This window comes from Scomber scombrus, chromosome 9 (assembly GCF_963691925.1).
Source record: "Scomber scombrus chromosome 9, fScoSco1.1, whole genome shotgun sequence".
Lineage (NCBI taxonomy): Eukaryota > Metazoa > Chordata > Actinopteri > Scombriformes > Scombridae > Scomber > Scomber scombrus.
In genome coordinates this window covers 13377726-13395103 of record NC_084978.1, presented here as the reverse complement: position 1 = coordinate 13395103, position 17378 = coordinate 13377726, and the positions used below count along the sequence as shown (strand labels likewise).

The window sequence follows — 17378 nt, the reverse complement described above, 5'->3', positions numbered from 1 at the left end:
CCAGTGTGGGTGTAGGCATGTGTTACTCCTGGCAACAACTGGGCCATATTTAGTGCTGATCTTCTTCCTGTTTCCTTTAACTTTTCCATTCAGTATTTTCAATCTGGAATTTTCATCCAGCCAATATTTTGGTTTTATGAAAATATCCACAAACCTCCGAGTGATGGGAGATATTGGAGAACTGGCTTTGAGAGGGATAAAATCATCTCCTGAGCATTTCTAACTACTCCATGTAGAAGTTAGCTCGGCCTTCAGTCAGACTGACAATAATAAAATAGTGTCAGGAATCTAGCTCATTTGCACGGTCATTTCCACAAGAATGTGAGCAGGGAGAAAACATACCCTGCTATTATGAAGGTGGATCACAGTGCTGCAAGTCACACTGCAAGGTTATCCTGATCCTGGCTCGGTCATTGCTGATGCAGAATTAAAAGCATGAGAAATATTTCTGAGTTGGTCAGATTTAACCAAAGGAGGAAATGGACCAGACCCATTTTTAGTGTGTAGTTTCTTGGATCTGTCCACATAGATTGACTCTCCTAGCACAAACAGCTGACCTCTGTTTTTATTTTTACCTTTTATATTAACTCAAACGATGTGTTAGAGTGTAAGTGTGTACACACACAAACTCGCACACAAAATATTTGAATAGCAAAACATGTTATTTTGTATATAGACCAAGGCCATTATATCCACAGCATAGTTTTGTTCATCGCTATCATTTGTTGTGTGTGTGTGTGAATATTTCCACTGGTTTCTTCTCGGGTTGCTCTTGTTTTTTTCCTCATTAGAAAATTCTTAAATGTGATGCAGCTGCATGTACAAAATAGATATATATAATATAATATAGATTTGGGATGACTTGAAAGAAAAAAATGTTTTGAAATGATGACAAATTGTCCACTCTTGTTGATGCGTGCGTCAACAGGCGTATGTGAGACACAGTATTGACACAGTATTGGTTCAGTCTGGTTTGATTCACTTTAACTCTATTTTGTGGATATGTTGATACCTTAATCCTGCAGTGTCTCTTCTACTCATAAAGAAAGTTAAACATGATTTTCTCAATGGATATGAAGCTATAAAATAACATAATCCTAAAAAGCCTGTGCTGTAAGTTCCTCGAACAGTCTATCAGACAGGAATAAATAAAATAATCAAGCAATAATTGGGTTAATGAGCCTAATCAATATTACAGTTGAAAAAAAAATCATCAAATCCTTTCAATGCCCGTCACTGCAGGAGAGTGTGGACCACCTGAAAGACGGGACTCCCAAGGAAACTGGGATGTGTCATCATTATCCTGCTCGTACTGCAAATAGCCCAGGCTTACCTTTGCATGAACAGGTCTAGAGTAATCCCATTGAAGATCTGGTTTGTGCGTGTGTGTGTGCGTGTGTGTGCGTGTGTGTGTAAGCATGCATCAGCAGTGTTACCCGGTGAATGACCAGCAATGAGAAGCTGTGAGTAGTGGATGGCAAAGATTGTTGATGTTGTCACAGCAGCCAGAAACTGATTTAGACAAATTAACCAAAGAAAGCAACTAATCTGTTGTTTAAAGCTTTAGTCGGTAAATTCATTGGATACAGTGTTTGGGAGGAGTTGATGATCCCTGTATACTATTAATAAGTACTCAGTGTCAGAGTTGTCCACTCTCGACACTTCCTGTTAAGCAAACTACTGATTTGTACCGTGCTTCAGGGCACAGTTAAGTCTGCAGTTAGAGGGAGGGACAGAAAATGGGCCTGGCACACTGATCTCTGTCTCCACTAGACCATGTGTCGGCTATACCAACAGTGTCTGCGTGATACAGACTGTCCAAATTATGTCTAAAGATTGTGCTCGTTATTTAGAGAACTAGCATCAGTTTTAGTATTTATCCTGGAGGGTTTTGATGTAAGGCAGACGGACTTGCTTCCTGTTTAGCGTTTCTCTGTCTGGGCTGCTGAGCCAGGGTCATGGCAAGCTCCCCTGGTGGTCTTCCTGTTGCCATAATAACCCAGCAGCATGTCGGCCAGATTGCATCTAATCAATAAGTACGCATGCTGCAGTCTGGATGTTTTTTCCAGTGTTTTTCAGCATCTTCTGTTTCTGAAAGGCTGGGCGATGTCGCTGTAATCAGTTTCACAGTCGTCATAAGAATATTTTAATCCAACATGTGTGTTGCTACACATTAAACTACATGTTGAATCTGATGATTGAAAATGTCTCCTGCCACCAACGTCAGACTGGATCTTTAACTCAAAATGTTTACTCAACACTTACCAGAACAAATGATTGTCTCACTATAACGCTATTGATCAGTTTGATATGTAATCAGCGGCCATGTTAATGACTAGTTTGATCCCTCTAACCTCTCGAAGCATCCAGCGGAGTCTGTCGATGCAGCAGCAGTGACGTATGTTAATGTGTGCAAATCTCCATAGTGATGAACAGCTCCTCTGATTGGCTCTTATCATTTCTATGAACACACCTGGCTCCCTTGAGGTCTGTTGGGAAGAAACAACCTCTCTTCCCTTATCTTATAGACTAAAATAGAATAAAACTTTATTGTCCATCATGGTGGAAAATTGTCTTTGGCTCAACAATAACAGACATACAATAGACAGAAATTATATAAAAAACATAACTCCATAAAATCATACTTAAAATCATAAATACATAACATATATAAGGTATAAAAATACAAGTGCATATCAGTTCCTGTGTGCATATTGGTCATTTGGAAGTGTTTAAAATATTAATTGTATTTGGGATAAAAGACTCCTTGATAAAGTCACTTTAATCAACACATCAACATGTGTGGATTTTATTATTTAAGGTTCTGTTTTCTGACTCGGTCTGATTTTGTTTCTTTCTTATCAACATACAACAGCAGGTTTGGTGACTGGGAAGGTTCAGCATCCATTGTGTTTGTTTGGAGAAGAAATTCAATAAAATCTTAACAGCATCAATGTTTGTGATTTTACATATATGTAATTGCCTCTAAAGACCAAGTGAAACAGCTGTTACCTACTCAGCCATTTCTTTCCTGTCTTACTTTTACTTCCCTATAAAGATTGCAGTTTGCAAATGTCACTCAGTCATGTCATTGCAGAAGGTTATAAGAATAAAACCTTTAATATTTGCGCTCTCATCCAAATTAATTACAGTATTTAGAGGATTTTAGCATGAATCTGCATCTGAATGCGTGGGCTGCCATAATCAGTGTCACTTTATTTATTTAGAAGATGACACTGTTGATAAATACGGTGTATATTTTTCATCAGAAATGTGAAGTGAATCATTATTTGTTGTTAAGTATCCACTTAGTTACGAGGCAGCCGTCAAAGCGTCACTGTCCTATCGTCTTTATTGAGCTATGAATCACCTCATTTCAGCGTCCACGTCTTCCTCGATGCAGGCCCGAGCGAGGTTGAAAAGCTCTTATCATGCATCCTCAGCCGCTCTGTGCATCACTAAGCAACAGTTACCCTGATACACAGGTTGCTCGGCATTCATTAATTGAGCCTCCTTTTTATTTTTATTTTGCCTTTTCTTAGATGAAGGTGGAGAGAAATGGAGAAAAGACCGAATTATGATGAGAAACAAAGCAAGCAGTTAAAGTGCAGTTACACCTATTATACATTTGATCATTTAACCATCAACATTACACAGCTTGGCATCTTTTTTTTTTCTGGAGTGTAATAAATATGTGACTCATTCATGACCTGGAATTAGATCGCTTTTCTTCTGAATATAGATCAGCTCCCTCGGCCCACGCTGCACCGGCTGTTTTTCTTGTCTATTCTCCTGTGTAAAAGAAAATGTCTGTGTTGAGAGAAGGTTAAAAAACAGTTACTCCAGTGTCCCAAAAATCCCGTGTGAATACTTAAGATGTTGCCACAATAACCTGAACTATAAACATACAGATACAGTGGTTTAAATGCACTAAAGTATACTTCATAAATATAGAACACACACACACACACATACACACAGTCAGCTGATGTAAGTTTCCATGTTTGCCTCAAGCTTTTTGTATGATTTGTGTGTGTGTTGTATGATTTCCACCACAGATACAATTTTAGGGCACAGAAATCATCTTTCCTGCTTTAAAAAGTAGTAACTAGAGTTTAAAAATGATTTGTGTGTGCTTTAAGTGTTAATGTTTTATTCCTGTGTTTTAAAAAGCTGTTAAAACTGCAGTGAAATCAAAGCCAGTCTTCATTCAGCCACAGTTTGGCTCAGACTCACCGGTGAGGTCAAGGGAAGGAGTCTGAGAGCAAAAGTGACGTGAGCCGGACACACTTCCAGCGGGAATTAGCGGCAGACTTTGACCTTTCATAATCTTTTTTGACCGGACTCGATGCTGCTGCAGAAAACGGATAATCAGTGCATTGCTGACTGCTTACGCTTGTCAGCTCACTTCTCTCCGTCTGGTCTCTGGTCTCTCTGATATCTGCTTTGAAACATCAGTCGCAGACGTGATAATGAATCTTATTTTACAACTGCTTCAGGAGGGATTTTATTGTTTCTTCTTTGGTGCAAACAAAGAATATATGTGAGTGATGAATCAACAAATCATGCTGCTTAATTTGTCGCTGCCCACAGTTTTGGATAAAATATCCATATCATTTGCTAACTGTGGCAAATGTGACTGCTTCTGGAGTGGGAGGCAGCAGAAAATATTTGGCTTACATGAGCAGCATCTTAATAACAATTAAGTCAGTACGTACAGAAGAGAAGATGATGTTGGGTTAAAGTAATCATAATAATTATATTAATGATTATAGCAACAATTCAACTTTGTGATCAAAGGAGACAGAGAGATTATCAGAGCACAGTTGGAAGTGTTCATCAATATCACGTACCGTGTGTATCACATGACTGAAGATCTTTTTGCCTCTTAGTCAGCAATTCATTAATGCTGAAAACGCACAGACATGGGGGAAAGAGACCAGGGTTAAGGCTGATACCAGGGCTCATAAATCGTGATCATATCCTCCCTATTTCCTTCCTTCCTGCCCCTGTATCTCCTCACTACGACTTTCTTGTGAATACTTTTGGCTGAAAAAGGTACTGTTGAACTGTGGTGGCAGGGTTGATGTATTTGACCTTCTTGTAAGCCCTTTTTTCCCCTCTCTGTGTTGGTAGAAATCACTTCCCCGAAGAGGTGAAAGAGCGCAACAGATTCCTGCATTAGTTATTTGCTGATGTTGTGAGGATGTGGTCCTGTGTGTCTGTGGAAAGTTGCCCTTTTATTGAGTTCATTTAACTTATTTAACTTATTTGTTGAATCGTTTTGTTGAAAAGTTGTTCATTTCAGATATGTTGCTCACAGTAGCACCCAGCTTGTCACACAGCAGTGTATAGCTGGCTACAGGGTGGACCATGAGCTGGGCGTTATGTCAGATGGCTGAATAGCTGGATTGTTCTGTAGCTTCAAATCCGTTGGATCTCTCTAGAACTAGCATTCCTATGGCGAGCAAACAAAGCACAGAGAAAAACGCGTGATTTGAACTTGATTGGCTTGCTGTACCAAAAGCAATGCCATCTCTCTGATATACCTGCTTTGTCAGGCCTGACATAATGTGAGTCTAGCTAAGCTGTGTGTATGTAAACTGTGGGTGTCTGTGTGTGTTTTTCTGCGTACAGCTGCAGCTGCACAGGCACAAGCAGAGGAGCGGCGCAGCCTGTCAGGAAACAGTCCAGGACCTACAACCAATGCACCAGCTAAACCTCAGGCGTGTAAGCCAGGTAAATTACACCACACCTTGACTCAGAAACTGATTCTCACATATACTGCCCTGGCGCCGCTCTGTTGTCTTTCATAATCTGAGCCATTTGATGCAACACAATCCACTCCCACCACCTTCTCAGTGTGGCTTACTGCAGGTAACCCTTAGTCATCATCTTATTACTGTAACAGTTGACAAAGCTGATTAATGACAGTCACATGTACACATCTGCCAGGCTGATGCAAAGCCCTTGTACGAGCATGAACAGTATAACACCATTAACGCACCATTAAGCCACCCTTGAGTTCTCTGTATATGTACTGATGCATGTTTTTACCATTCTTAACCGCATATCATACACATGTGTGTGTTTGCAGTCATTGACGGTGCCTCACTTAGAATAGACGACCGACTGCGAGTAGCAAAAGAGAGGCGAGAGGAGGCAGAGAGACAACAGGGTAAGAGGAAGATCCCGGTTTCCCCCACATCTATCTGTATCTTAAATTCAGCCTGTTCAAATGTACCCAGAGCGGGCTGGATGTTGAGCACAAAATCAAATATCACAATATTTTTGACTAAATACCTTCATATCGATATTATGACAATATTATATGGATGAATATTTATTCAATGATATTTTTCATGAATAATCATCAGTAATATGGATATAATGATTTAAGTGGGTAAAAGTGAGTAATAGAACAGCTAGAACAGTCTGGTAAGTTTAGAAACGTATGTCCCTTTACTATAATGCAGTCTTTAAAACCAGGAAAAGACAACACACGCCATATCACAATATTACAATATCCAAAATCTGAAGTGATATCTAGTCTCATATCATGATATTGATATATTGACCAGCCCTAACCCAGAGAACAAAAGGGATCATTACTATTTAGTAATGTTTCTACTAATGTTTTAGTAGTGTTTCTACATAAATTCACTGCTCATCATGTATGTGCTGTCAGCATTACGTGAGTCACAGATCATGGAGCGGGAGCGCAAGTCCAAACTGCAAGTGGAGCGTCAGATGGAGGAACGTCAGAAAAAGGTTGAGGAACAGCGAAGGAAGGAGGAACAGAAGCGAGTGGCTGTAGAGGAGAAGAGGAAGCAGAAACAGGAAGAGGAAAAGGTAGCTGCAGCACTGGTGGAGGCTCAGAGCAGTGCCTGTATGAATTAATAAAAGTCAATGAAAGTTAAATGTAAATTCAATTTACATTGACACATATGTTCATGTTGTAGTGTTCACTTAGATATTTAAAAAAAATATAAAGATGTGATAAAGAACAGTGGTAAGAGCACAGTTATCAATTTCATCATACAAATAGTTAAATAATATGTCAAATGTATAGAGTAATTAATTCAGCAGAACTTAAAGTAGCCTAAACAACCTGAATGTTTATTGTAATACATAATGCATACATAGGGATAATTGGTTGATAAGATTTTTTTGTTACCTTGAACTGCAGTATCAGTTTGATGTTTTCAGACTGACTATTAGATTCCCAACAGATTGGCTCGATTAAGACATTTTAGGCACTAGTGTTTCTCTGCTGTAAATGTGTTTTCTCCTCCTCTGCCCCTGTTCTGCTGCAGGAGCACTACGAGGCAGTGATGCGGCGAACACTGGAGCGTAGCCAGCGAGTGGAGCAGAGACAAAAGAGATGGTCGTGGGGAGGACTGTCCACAGACTCAGATGGACGAACAGGTAAATGCCCTTCCTCTTTTTTTCCTTTACTTTTCCATTCAAATGACTCTCAACCTCCACCTAATGCATTGGCGCATTAAAGAGCCGGTTAGGAGACACCAAAAACTAACTTCTTCAAATCCAGACACAGGGGGTCAGGTTCAAACTGAAACCCAGCCTCATTAAATGGATTTTAAAGCTGCATTTCCTGATAATGTCTTTTAACTGTACTTAACCAAAAATATTCAGCTCTTGGCTTGGGAACTATGTATGAGTAAAATACAATGCCTCATTCATTGTTACATCACATCCTTTAACCTAATCGATTCAGGCATAGCTATCATAACTTAGCCTTGTTATCAGATAGTGGAGATTAAGTTATTTTTAAAACGGGCTCCAAATCAGAATCCCTAAACTATTAACTATAGACTGTGAAAGTGAAACTTTCAGTCATTTAATGTAGTCAGAGTTAAAAATGTAATCCGATATGAGTAACAGTGCATTTGGATATTATTACCTTATATAAATTGTGTAATTCCAGGTTTGGATTTGCAAAATAAAATCTAATTTATTGACAGAAAGAGAATTGCATTTAAATGACAGTTGTAACTGTATTCTGCCACAGTCTTGCTCTTTATCACTGCATGCATGAGACATCACTTGACTCCTGTGCACAATCGCTCCCACTGTTTAACACTCCAACAATAAACCACAGTGATCCATTAAGTAACCTTGAAATTGTTTTTGAGGTACTAACTGATGTTTTTAAGTGTTCATTTGGTGTCAGAATTGTGAATACAGGATGTTATATTTATTACTGTAGACACTGTGTCAAGCAAGGGCTGATGGCGACCAGCCAGGTTTCACCTCCATCCCTCTTTACTGGGAGGTGCCTTATCTACTTGTATATTATCGCTCCTCTCTGAGAGCTTTCTTTTCCCACAGGAGACTCTGATGCCAGCGCCTCATCTCCAGTAGCTATAGTTATCTCCCCTGCCTCACCAGAAAAGCCACCAAGGAGTCGACAAGGTTTTGTTTGTTTATAATTTGCCCACCAATGTAGCAACACAGCATGAACTGGCACTGGCACTCTGGAGAGTTTGGTTTGGTTACCTGCTATCCCTCCCCTGACTCCCCCTCTGCAGTCTCACTGGCAGTTTTTCCACTAACACTTGTATGTATGGGGCCTCTGTTTTGAATGTGCTTTGGACATTAGTGAGTAGCTGGTTTAGGTTGTTGACCCACACATTTCTGGGCACTTCCAGGTCACATGGGCAATTTCGCATGGAAGCCCAATGGAATGTTAAACAAAAAGGACTGGGAATTTTGGGCATGGGTGATGTAATGTTGTTGATGCTGTCAACCTTGGAATGGTCAAACATTAGCATCCACTGTTCACTAACCACCATGCCTGGCTGTGAAACCACAATGACATTGTGATGATATGGTAAAAATGCACATTTTCATGTTAAACATGATATATAACAGAATCATTTGTTTTTCCAAAATGTGCTCCATCTTCATAAGTAGCACAGATATACAGATATAAAGACATAAATAAATATGTATATCTGATTTATATCTTAATATCAATTTTATGTGAATATATTTTAGGCCTATTAGTGAAGCAACATATTGCCGTTTGCGTATCAGCGGTATTAGGATCTTGTAGAGCCTTGTTCTCCTTCTGTGTGCACCCAATCACCCTCCCCCATTGGCTAGTCTCCAGTGTAAACTCCGCCTCCCTTGTCTGTCTTTCCTCTTCCCTACTAGTGGACAAGCGTTCCACATCCACCATGAACCTGAAACAGCCGTCCGAGGCTGGCATCAATAAACGCCTATCCTCTTCCTCTGCCACCCTCATCAAATCTCCTGACAAAAGTAAGTCTCCTCTCTCCCCTCCCTCTTACCCTTCCTCCCTCCTACCCTTCTTCCCCCCTACCCTGCCTCCCTCCCTCTCCCTACCTTCATCCTACCCTCCTTGCATTCCAGTGCTTTGTTTTAACTAATGTAGTATGTTTCAGAAAGTCTTTTTTATCAACTAGTTAAATGTTTTTCTAAGATGATTCATGTACTGAGATCTACCAGGTGACTAAGCTGAGACGACCTGGAACAAATCCACCTTCTCTGCCAACATTAAGCCTAGAGTGAACTCTGACCACTGTGCTCTTCATATCCAGGGTTTTGCACACAGGCTTACTGGAGCACAGACAGACTGGTAAAAACAAAATGCCTTAGCTCTCTGTCTCTGGTTCCAGCCAATGATAAACTAGCATGACCTCTCAATTCTGCTGCATCCATCCACTATGCTCCTGTTTTTAAGTACAGTGAATCAAATTTTAAGAATCATAAGGGGTCCAAAACACCAAACGGCTATTTGTTAATAATTGTACTGTAGATTTAGTGGTGTAGCAGCCTGTCATTCTCCTGTCGCAATATTCCTAAGCCTATTGTGAATTACAAGAAGCGTATGTGATTTCTGTCGGAGAAAAAACAATCAGCACAATTGGTTGATTCATCTCTCCACAGTTTCTAAGGGCTGCCAGTGCCATTTCACCTCTCTGATAATGCTGATTTCTCTGTAACTCTCCATGGTTTAATAATTATGTTACCATTTTTCCTTCTCCAGGCCTTTGAATACTTTCACAACATTTTTTTGATACCATTCACTAGAGAGCACTGTGTAAATTCACCATTGGGTGTTTCATCATTGTCTCTCAGGTGTTAAGCCAAGGAGTTCGTCTTGTAACCGGTTGCCTAGCAATGGCAATGCTGCTCAGGCCACTAAGGAAGACGGCAAAAAACTTCAGGTGGAACAGACAGGTGCAAAAGAAACCCTCTCTATCCCACACTATGCCAAATCACTACAGGTTATAGTGAATTATAAATTCATAGCCATGAAAACTACATAGCAACCTGGCTTTGTACATGCTAACAGTTTAAACACTGATAGCTATAAGAATTAATGCTACAGTGGGCAGATTCTGAGACACTAGCTGCTGTCAGCCCTGGTGACTCACATAAAGCCAAATGAAGTGCACATGACTTGTAAACTTTCTGCGGGGATTCCTTGTTGACTCCCTTCCTGTGCCTGGTTGGATATAACTCCACTTTCATGTCCGTAGGCCGTTCCATGAAGAAGAGAAGTTCCTCCCTCACACGAGTAAGTGTGGGCAGAGCACAGACGCCTGCCAAGCCTGATAAGGGGACAACGGATGATCAAGGTGGCTAGCATGAGCAATCAGCAATCATTTTTCAATGGCCCTATCTGCATCGCTCAGGTCTCCCTCTTTGAATAACAAGCATGTTGCTCTGATGTTAACGGCTTGCTCATTCTGAATTCGCTCGTTTTTTGGTTTTTTTCTAAAGTCCTTAACAAGAGGTTTTGTGGGGATGGCATTTTCATTTGGCTTAATTCAGGTTCATGGAGCCACATGATTCTTTAAACTGGCCAACTCTTTTTTTCTCTGTTTTCTCTTTGCATTCAGCTTCTCCTTCACCCAGAAGTCTCATTTACTGACCACTGAATTACCCTTTAGGGAGCTGCTAATCTTCTCTACACTGTCCTCTGGACCAGATCCTGTACTGTGCTATGTTTCTTACTGGCAGCTAACCTAACCTTTATCTTTGTTTTCTTTTTTTAAGTGTCAATCTAAGAATGGTCTTGTTGTGTGCCATGTCTGCACTAACACAGTGTTTTGTTTTTTTGTCACAAAGTGTTGATTGTTTTCTCCCTCCCAGATGACGCTGTCTTGCTGGATTTAAGTTGCTGTGCTCATGTTCAGTGTGGTGTGTGTCAGTGCCATCCTACTATAGCACACCCAGTGCACAGAAATGACTACAAAAACTCACTGCAGTCTGTGTATTGCCTTTAACCAATGCTTTTGTTTGTCCTGTAGCCATGTCAGCCGTGCAGATGTTGTACACGTTCTGTGTCGCTAGCCTGGACAATAATACGACACAGTTACTACCATTCATATTGACTTAGCTCTTCTGCAATTAAATATTAGTCCCAAATCTTCCCACTTTCCTCATAACTCTTAACCTTATCTCAGACTCCTACACCAGATTCTTAATACCTGGGTGCAGAGCAGCAAGCTGTACTGCCATGCTCCAGGGGATAGCACTCAACGGCTAATAAAAAAAACCAGGTCTGTCTGCAACAGATGTCTGCTCAGTAAGGGACTCTGCAATCCCCCTTTCAACAGCCAGTATTTAAGGATATGTGGGAGAATCAACCCCTCAACACTTTAAACTCTTATTCTGTTATGAGTTCTACTTTGTAGCTCAGGTAGCAAATATGGCCTAAATGGGGGATTCTTCGATTCTTCCATTTCATGGAAGCAAGAGCTCTTTGTTTCTGCTGTGAAATCAAAGTCCACCATAGTGCTTTCATAACATGCTGACTTGTTCAGTGCTGATAATTGTACTTAACCTACTTGATGATCTGAATTTGTTACCTACTTTAGTAGAAGCTAAAGACCTCTTGCCTGATCAGTCACTTCCTATCACTTTTAGTCTTGGGTCTATTCCACTCCTCATCTTCCTACCCAATAGTATTTCTCTGCTGTCTTTGAAGTTCACTAATGGTTTGTTTTTTCCCATCAGCATACCCCCCTCTGCCTCAAGGAACCATTGATTTGATCTTATTGTCTACTTTGACTACTGTTTAACTGATCTTCAGTTACTAGACAATCAGTCTTTGGTCTGTCTCAGTACTCTTCCATGGTGTCCCTTTCTTGCTGTCTTTTACTGAAACCCTTATTTTACTACATTTTCTTTGATATCAGTGAAAGTTAAAAATGTTGAAGATAGCCTTGTAAGATTACTGAGACATAACCTTTGGTTCTGTATGTTGATTCTCTCCTGTTGGTTAAATCACATGGTGACCTTTCTGCACTTCATTGACCCCCTTTCCCTCTTCTTTGTTTTGTCATCCCCCACTCTTGCCCACTCTTTTATTTCTCGGCCTTTTTGTTCTCCTCTACTATTTTTCGGGTGATTATTCGGCCGTGTAGCTCGCAGGCCACCGGGCGGCATTGTGGACGGAGGGGTCCTTAGTCGCCTGCTCACTCCCACCCAGGCCTCACTAGCTAGGAGCAAGAGCGCCGCCGCCCTTTCCAGTGAAGGAACAGATGCTCCAGGTAACCTCCACATAGGAGATCCTGACAGAAAGGAAGGATGGCTAGACACAGATCCTGGTCCTCCCTACTTACCCTCATTTTATCAGTAGAAAATCGGCCCAGTCATTCCCAGTATGACTTCACTAGATCTGAGTTCATCCCATCTCCCTGCTGCAGACTCTCATGCTTTTGGAACAATCCTTTCAAAGCATATAGTGACCTCTTGCTGGTGGTGGATTTATTAGAATTTTCTGCTCAGTTCCAAATGTTTTTAAAAGCTGCTATTGTTACGATCAGCTGTTTGTTATGCTTGTACGTTAAGTTATTATTTGCAGCAAAGTACACTCATGTGAGAGAGCATAGTTACTCTGTAAATATTGACACACACACACACACACACACACACACACACACACACACACACACACACAGTCCAGCTCACATGCACTCTCAGAACAGACACAATTGGCTGTTGTGTGTTGAGCTGAACCGAGCAAGAGAGTCTTGGCCAGGAGCATTTCTCTGCATCTGAGGAGCCCCGGGGTCCATGCCGGGAGATTTGCTCTAAGCTGCTTACCTGTTAGTTCTTGTTACGTCAGAATGAGACTGTTGGCTATTGCATGTGTTCTGGTTGAGAGACTAGAGTGCCGGGGACTCCAGTACAGTGCTTAAATAGTACTTAGTGTCATTTCATTTTAGAATATGTTTACATGAAGTCACACTGTTCAAATGCTGCTCGTCCACATTCCTAGACAAGATGTTTGGCTGACATTATGTAGTGAAATATGCTCTGTAGCCACATAGCTGGGGTTTATTTGCCACTAGCTGACTTGCACGGGTTAGATTTCGAGTGAAGTGTTTCGTTGTGTAATGTAGAGTAGTTAAGATGTGGTTGAGGATATACATACTCTTCAACCAATGGCATAGACAACCCCTAATGAATCTCCTGACCATTCCAGGAGATGAATACTCCCTTAATACTGCTTTTTTTGCTGTTGACTGTTTTTATGTAAGGCTAGAAAGAACCATACTGTAAGGCACTGACTCACTTTAAAGCTGCAACTGTATTCCTACTGTTGGTTTTAGGTTGTGGTGTTTATTGACTGGCCATTACAAACCCATTAGCGGTATAGATCTTCTACTAAGTATAGCCCCAGTAGAAACATGACACATCTGCATTAGCAGCAGCAGCAGCAGCAGTGGTAGCTTATAGCAGGGTACATTTAATAGTCACAAAAGATGCTTTGCTCAGTATGCAGTCAGAATGAATTACAGAACAGATTTGTGACCAGGCTGTGGCAGGGAGAGTCCTCCAGGTCTCAGGATTATCATGGCTAATCCCTCAAACTGACACAGCAAGCTCATAGCCAGTGGATAACAGTAGGGCTGGGACATATATTGATATCATATGGATATTGTGACACAAGACTCAATATCATCTTAGATTTTGGATACCGTAATATCGTGATATGACATAAGTGTGTCTTTTCCTGGTTTTAACAGTAAGGTGATTTAATTTTCTGAATTTACCAGACTGTTGTAGCTGTTATATGAATTGATTTTAAGCACTTAGTCATTATATCCACATTACTGATGATTATTTATCAAAAATCTCATTGTGTGATTATTTTATTGAAGCACAAACAGTGCTTTCACAAAATACATATTGAGGGATTTAATATTGTGGTATTTAATTTGCCCATATCGCCCAGCCCTAGATAATAGTCTTTCCATTCATTACTACCTACATGCTAGACTTTAACTGTTCTTGTCATCCACTGCTGCCATTATTTATCAGCTCAGCATCTACATCTAAGATTAAGTTGCTCCATTGTACATATAGTTTAGTTTTACAATTTCTGTTGTGTTTTCTCTTGTTTTCATGTAGAATTTCTTTTTTTTTAACACACATTGCCTTTTAAATATTAGGATCAGGTCTGTTGTGAAATGTGTAGGATTAAAAAAATATAAGGGCAGGAAAGATGACAAGACTGACAAACACTCATTTTTGTGTCACGGTAACTTTATGCAACAAATAACACAATCAACATTCATGCCCATTTAGTGTACTAACTAATGTGTGTGTGTGCTGTGTCAGTGTATGTTTTACTGTGCTGGTGGTAGGTTTTGTTTGGTGTGTGTGCTCCCTGCTATGTTTGGTGCTTGGTGTTGCGGTCGATGTTGTGCCCAGAAGCTTGCACACCTGTACCTGTGGGGTGTCGGGTTGTGTTGCTCTTTACTCCATATGTCTCCAGTAATCTTCAGCTTAATCAAAGCTTCAGAAATCAAGCTGTTGCCTGCTTAAAGTGCTATATCTAACAAATCGCTGTTTTTTTTGTGCTCTTGTCCCCTTACAAAAACACCCTCCTGTCTTTCTTTCAATTATCATCTACCTTCCCTTCCTCTTTCTCTCATCTTTCCCCTTGTATATTCCACTCCCTTCATTCCTTTTTCCCTTTGCTCTTTGCTGCTTTGCCGCCCAACTTGGCTGCTTAATGCGCCTCCCATTGGTTGTGCTCCCCTGGCCCTGCGATGACTGTGTCCTTTACCAGAGTGTCACCTATGTCCTCGCTCAGCCTCTGCCAGCCCCCTGCACCCGCCACGCGGACCCGTGCGCAGCCGCAGCATCGACAGACAGAAGAGCGGCATGACCACATCTGTCTCAGCCAATGGAGCCCTGGACTCTTCACTGGTGAGAGCAACTTAATGTTAAGCCATTTTCACTCACGAATTGCCCTTTCACAGATGTAGCACACAACAAGAGATTGTGTCAGACACGTCCTCACCCACTGGAAATACTCTACAACGGGTGGCCCCTTGGTAGAGCATACAGGAGGCAGGATATGATTCAAAAATAACGCAGTGGTTGTATTTTGGTGTTTTTTAACTTTTTAATGAGAAAAAAGAGGGGTTTTTTTTACGAAAAATCACAAGAAGTCTTCTCTCCCATTAGCACTAGCTTCACAGAGAAGTGTTCAGTCAAGCACAGTGCAGCTTAACTGGTCTGCTACGTTTAGCCAGCGCTAGCCACATGATAGAAATGTCATCAACACACCCAATCACTCACTGTTAATTCTCTGGTAAATGAGCTGATATATTTACAAATGAGCTCAGTTGTACATTAAACAGACTTTGTACTCGGGAGCTAGCAGGGTAAAGGCTGTTTAATGTCTGGTCCAGCTGATTCGGACATTTTCATTCACACATATAGCTCCTCTGGGTAACATCCAGAAAATTTCAGGGTTGCATGTGTGAAAGGGGCTTCAGAATGTTCTGGTCAGACTTTTGTGAAAGGAAATATATACCCTTGTTAATATTCACCTGAAGGGAAAGCTTTCATTGCAGGTAATTTTCTGATCCTCTGGATTTCCTCGATATTCCTTCTCCTTAAGTTGCATTTTTGAATCCTAGATTGTACATTTGGCTCATGAAAATGATTTCACAGCCCTGTCAGTCAGTCAGTTAGTTTGCATTTACTGGTAAAGTAACCTGGATGCAGGGCTCTAGATGGTATCTCTAAATGTCCATATTCAAACTGGAGAGTGATAAAAGATACATTTACGAAACAGTCTGACCACTCTGGTTGTCGAGCTAATTAAATATATTATCAAAACGTTTTTTAAAAGTGTACAATTTAGAGAATATTTTACATCTTCATTCACATCATCATATTTTACATCATGCCTTTTTTTAATCCACCAGCAACATTATGGTTGTATTTCCATTAAAATGTCATTTAATTTGACTTTCAAAATACAGGCACAACCTAAAAACATTTTAGTAGTTGGCACATGATTTAATTTTTAGTAGCCTCCTGAAGAGAGGGATACCTTCCAGAAACTGCCTGGAACCCAGAATCAAGTTGAGGGTACACAGAATGATAACAAATACACGTCTTCCTACATTTAAATTAGATTACTGAGTGAATAAGTGGATGGCACCAAAGATTGTGATTTATATGCATATATCCGGCTACATTTGCCTGTCAAAGTACTCCCGCAGGATGCTAACCATAGGGAAATGCTGTTCCTCCAGCTGTTCTTTGACCTTTGCTGGTTACTCATAATTTGAACATTGGCCAATTTTGATCCTACATACTGTAACTCACCAGTGATACATATGATGTTCTCACTTGGTGGCTAGTACTGCCTTGCTCTCTCTTATAACCTGCCTGTCCCGCTCCTCTGTGGCAGTGAGAGCTCTCATTGTCATAGCATGAGACAAAGTGATCTACAATGGCCTGATTATTAGGGACAGATCAGGCCATGCAAACCAGACCCCACCCTAACCCAGGGGTGTGTCAAAGGCTTTTGACTTGCCTCACCATCTCATTGTATCTTCTCTTCCACATACACAGATTGGTGTAGAGATAAATGAAACTCATAGCCTCGTGCTTAGCACTCAGGCATTGCGTGACACTTGGGTTGAATTGAGTCAACTGAGTCAGGCTGCCCAGTTGCATTACTGTTCAAGTAAAGGCATTGGGAATGTTTCTTTTAACAAATGATCAAAATATATTTCACATTTTTATTTTTATATTTAAGAGAACAACTTTAATGACACAAAAATAAACTGTGGTTTTCTGCAAGGCGCCTTGTATCCAGCGTTTGCTTACGAAAGGATATTATGAGGGGTTCAGGGAGTACTGTACATGCCTGTTACTGCTTTGTGTGTCTATAAAAATGAGTCCAGAACTGATTTAAAAGACACACAAAGCAGTAACAGGCTGTCCTTCATTCAATGGCACTGTGTCTATATACTGTTCTTTCCCTGACGCTATATTTACATAAATAGGAAATTAGTCTTGTCACTGTTATAAAACGATGCACATATCGCCTTTTCCCACTT

General features: G+C 40.6%; 1 protein-coding gene across 5 annotated transcripts in view; it reads left to right on the top strand.

The window, feature by feature from the left end:
- Nucleotides 1-17378, top strand: part of map7d3 (MAP7 domain containing 3) — a 28153-nt gene that overhangs the window by 1339 nt on the left and 9436 nt on the right. Inside the window, exons 2-11 of one of the 5 annotated variants that reach the window (XM_062425150.1) lie at nucleotides 5638-5739; nucleotides 6098-6178; nucleotides 6689-6852; nucleotides 7317-7428; nucleotides 8353-8436; nucleotides 9181-9288; nucleotides 10129-10230; nucleotides 10533-10631; nucleotides 12426-12551; nucleotides 15107-15222. In XM_062425150.1, coding sequence (XP_062281134.1) covers nucleotides 5638-5739; nucleotides 6098-6178; nucleotides 6689-6852; nucleotides 7317-7428; nucleotides 8353-8436; nucleotides 9181-9288; nucleotides 10129-10230; nucleotides 10533-10631; nucleotides 12426-12551; nucleotides 15107-15222 — 1094 coding nt within the window. The remainder of the gene's footprint in view (nucleotides 1-5637; nucleotides 5740-6097; nucleotides 6179-6688; nucleotides 6853-7316; nucleotides 7429-8352; nucleotides 8437-9180; nucleotides 9289-10128; nucleotides 10231-10532; nucleotides 10632-12425; nucleotides 12552-15106; nucleotides 15223-17378) is intronic. The other 4 variants (XM_062425151.1, XM_062425152.1, XM_062425153.1 and 1 more) reach the window with 4 other exon arrangements.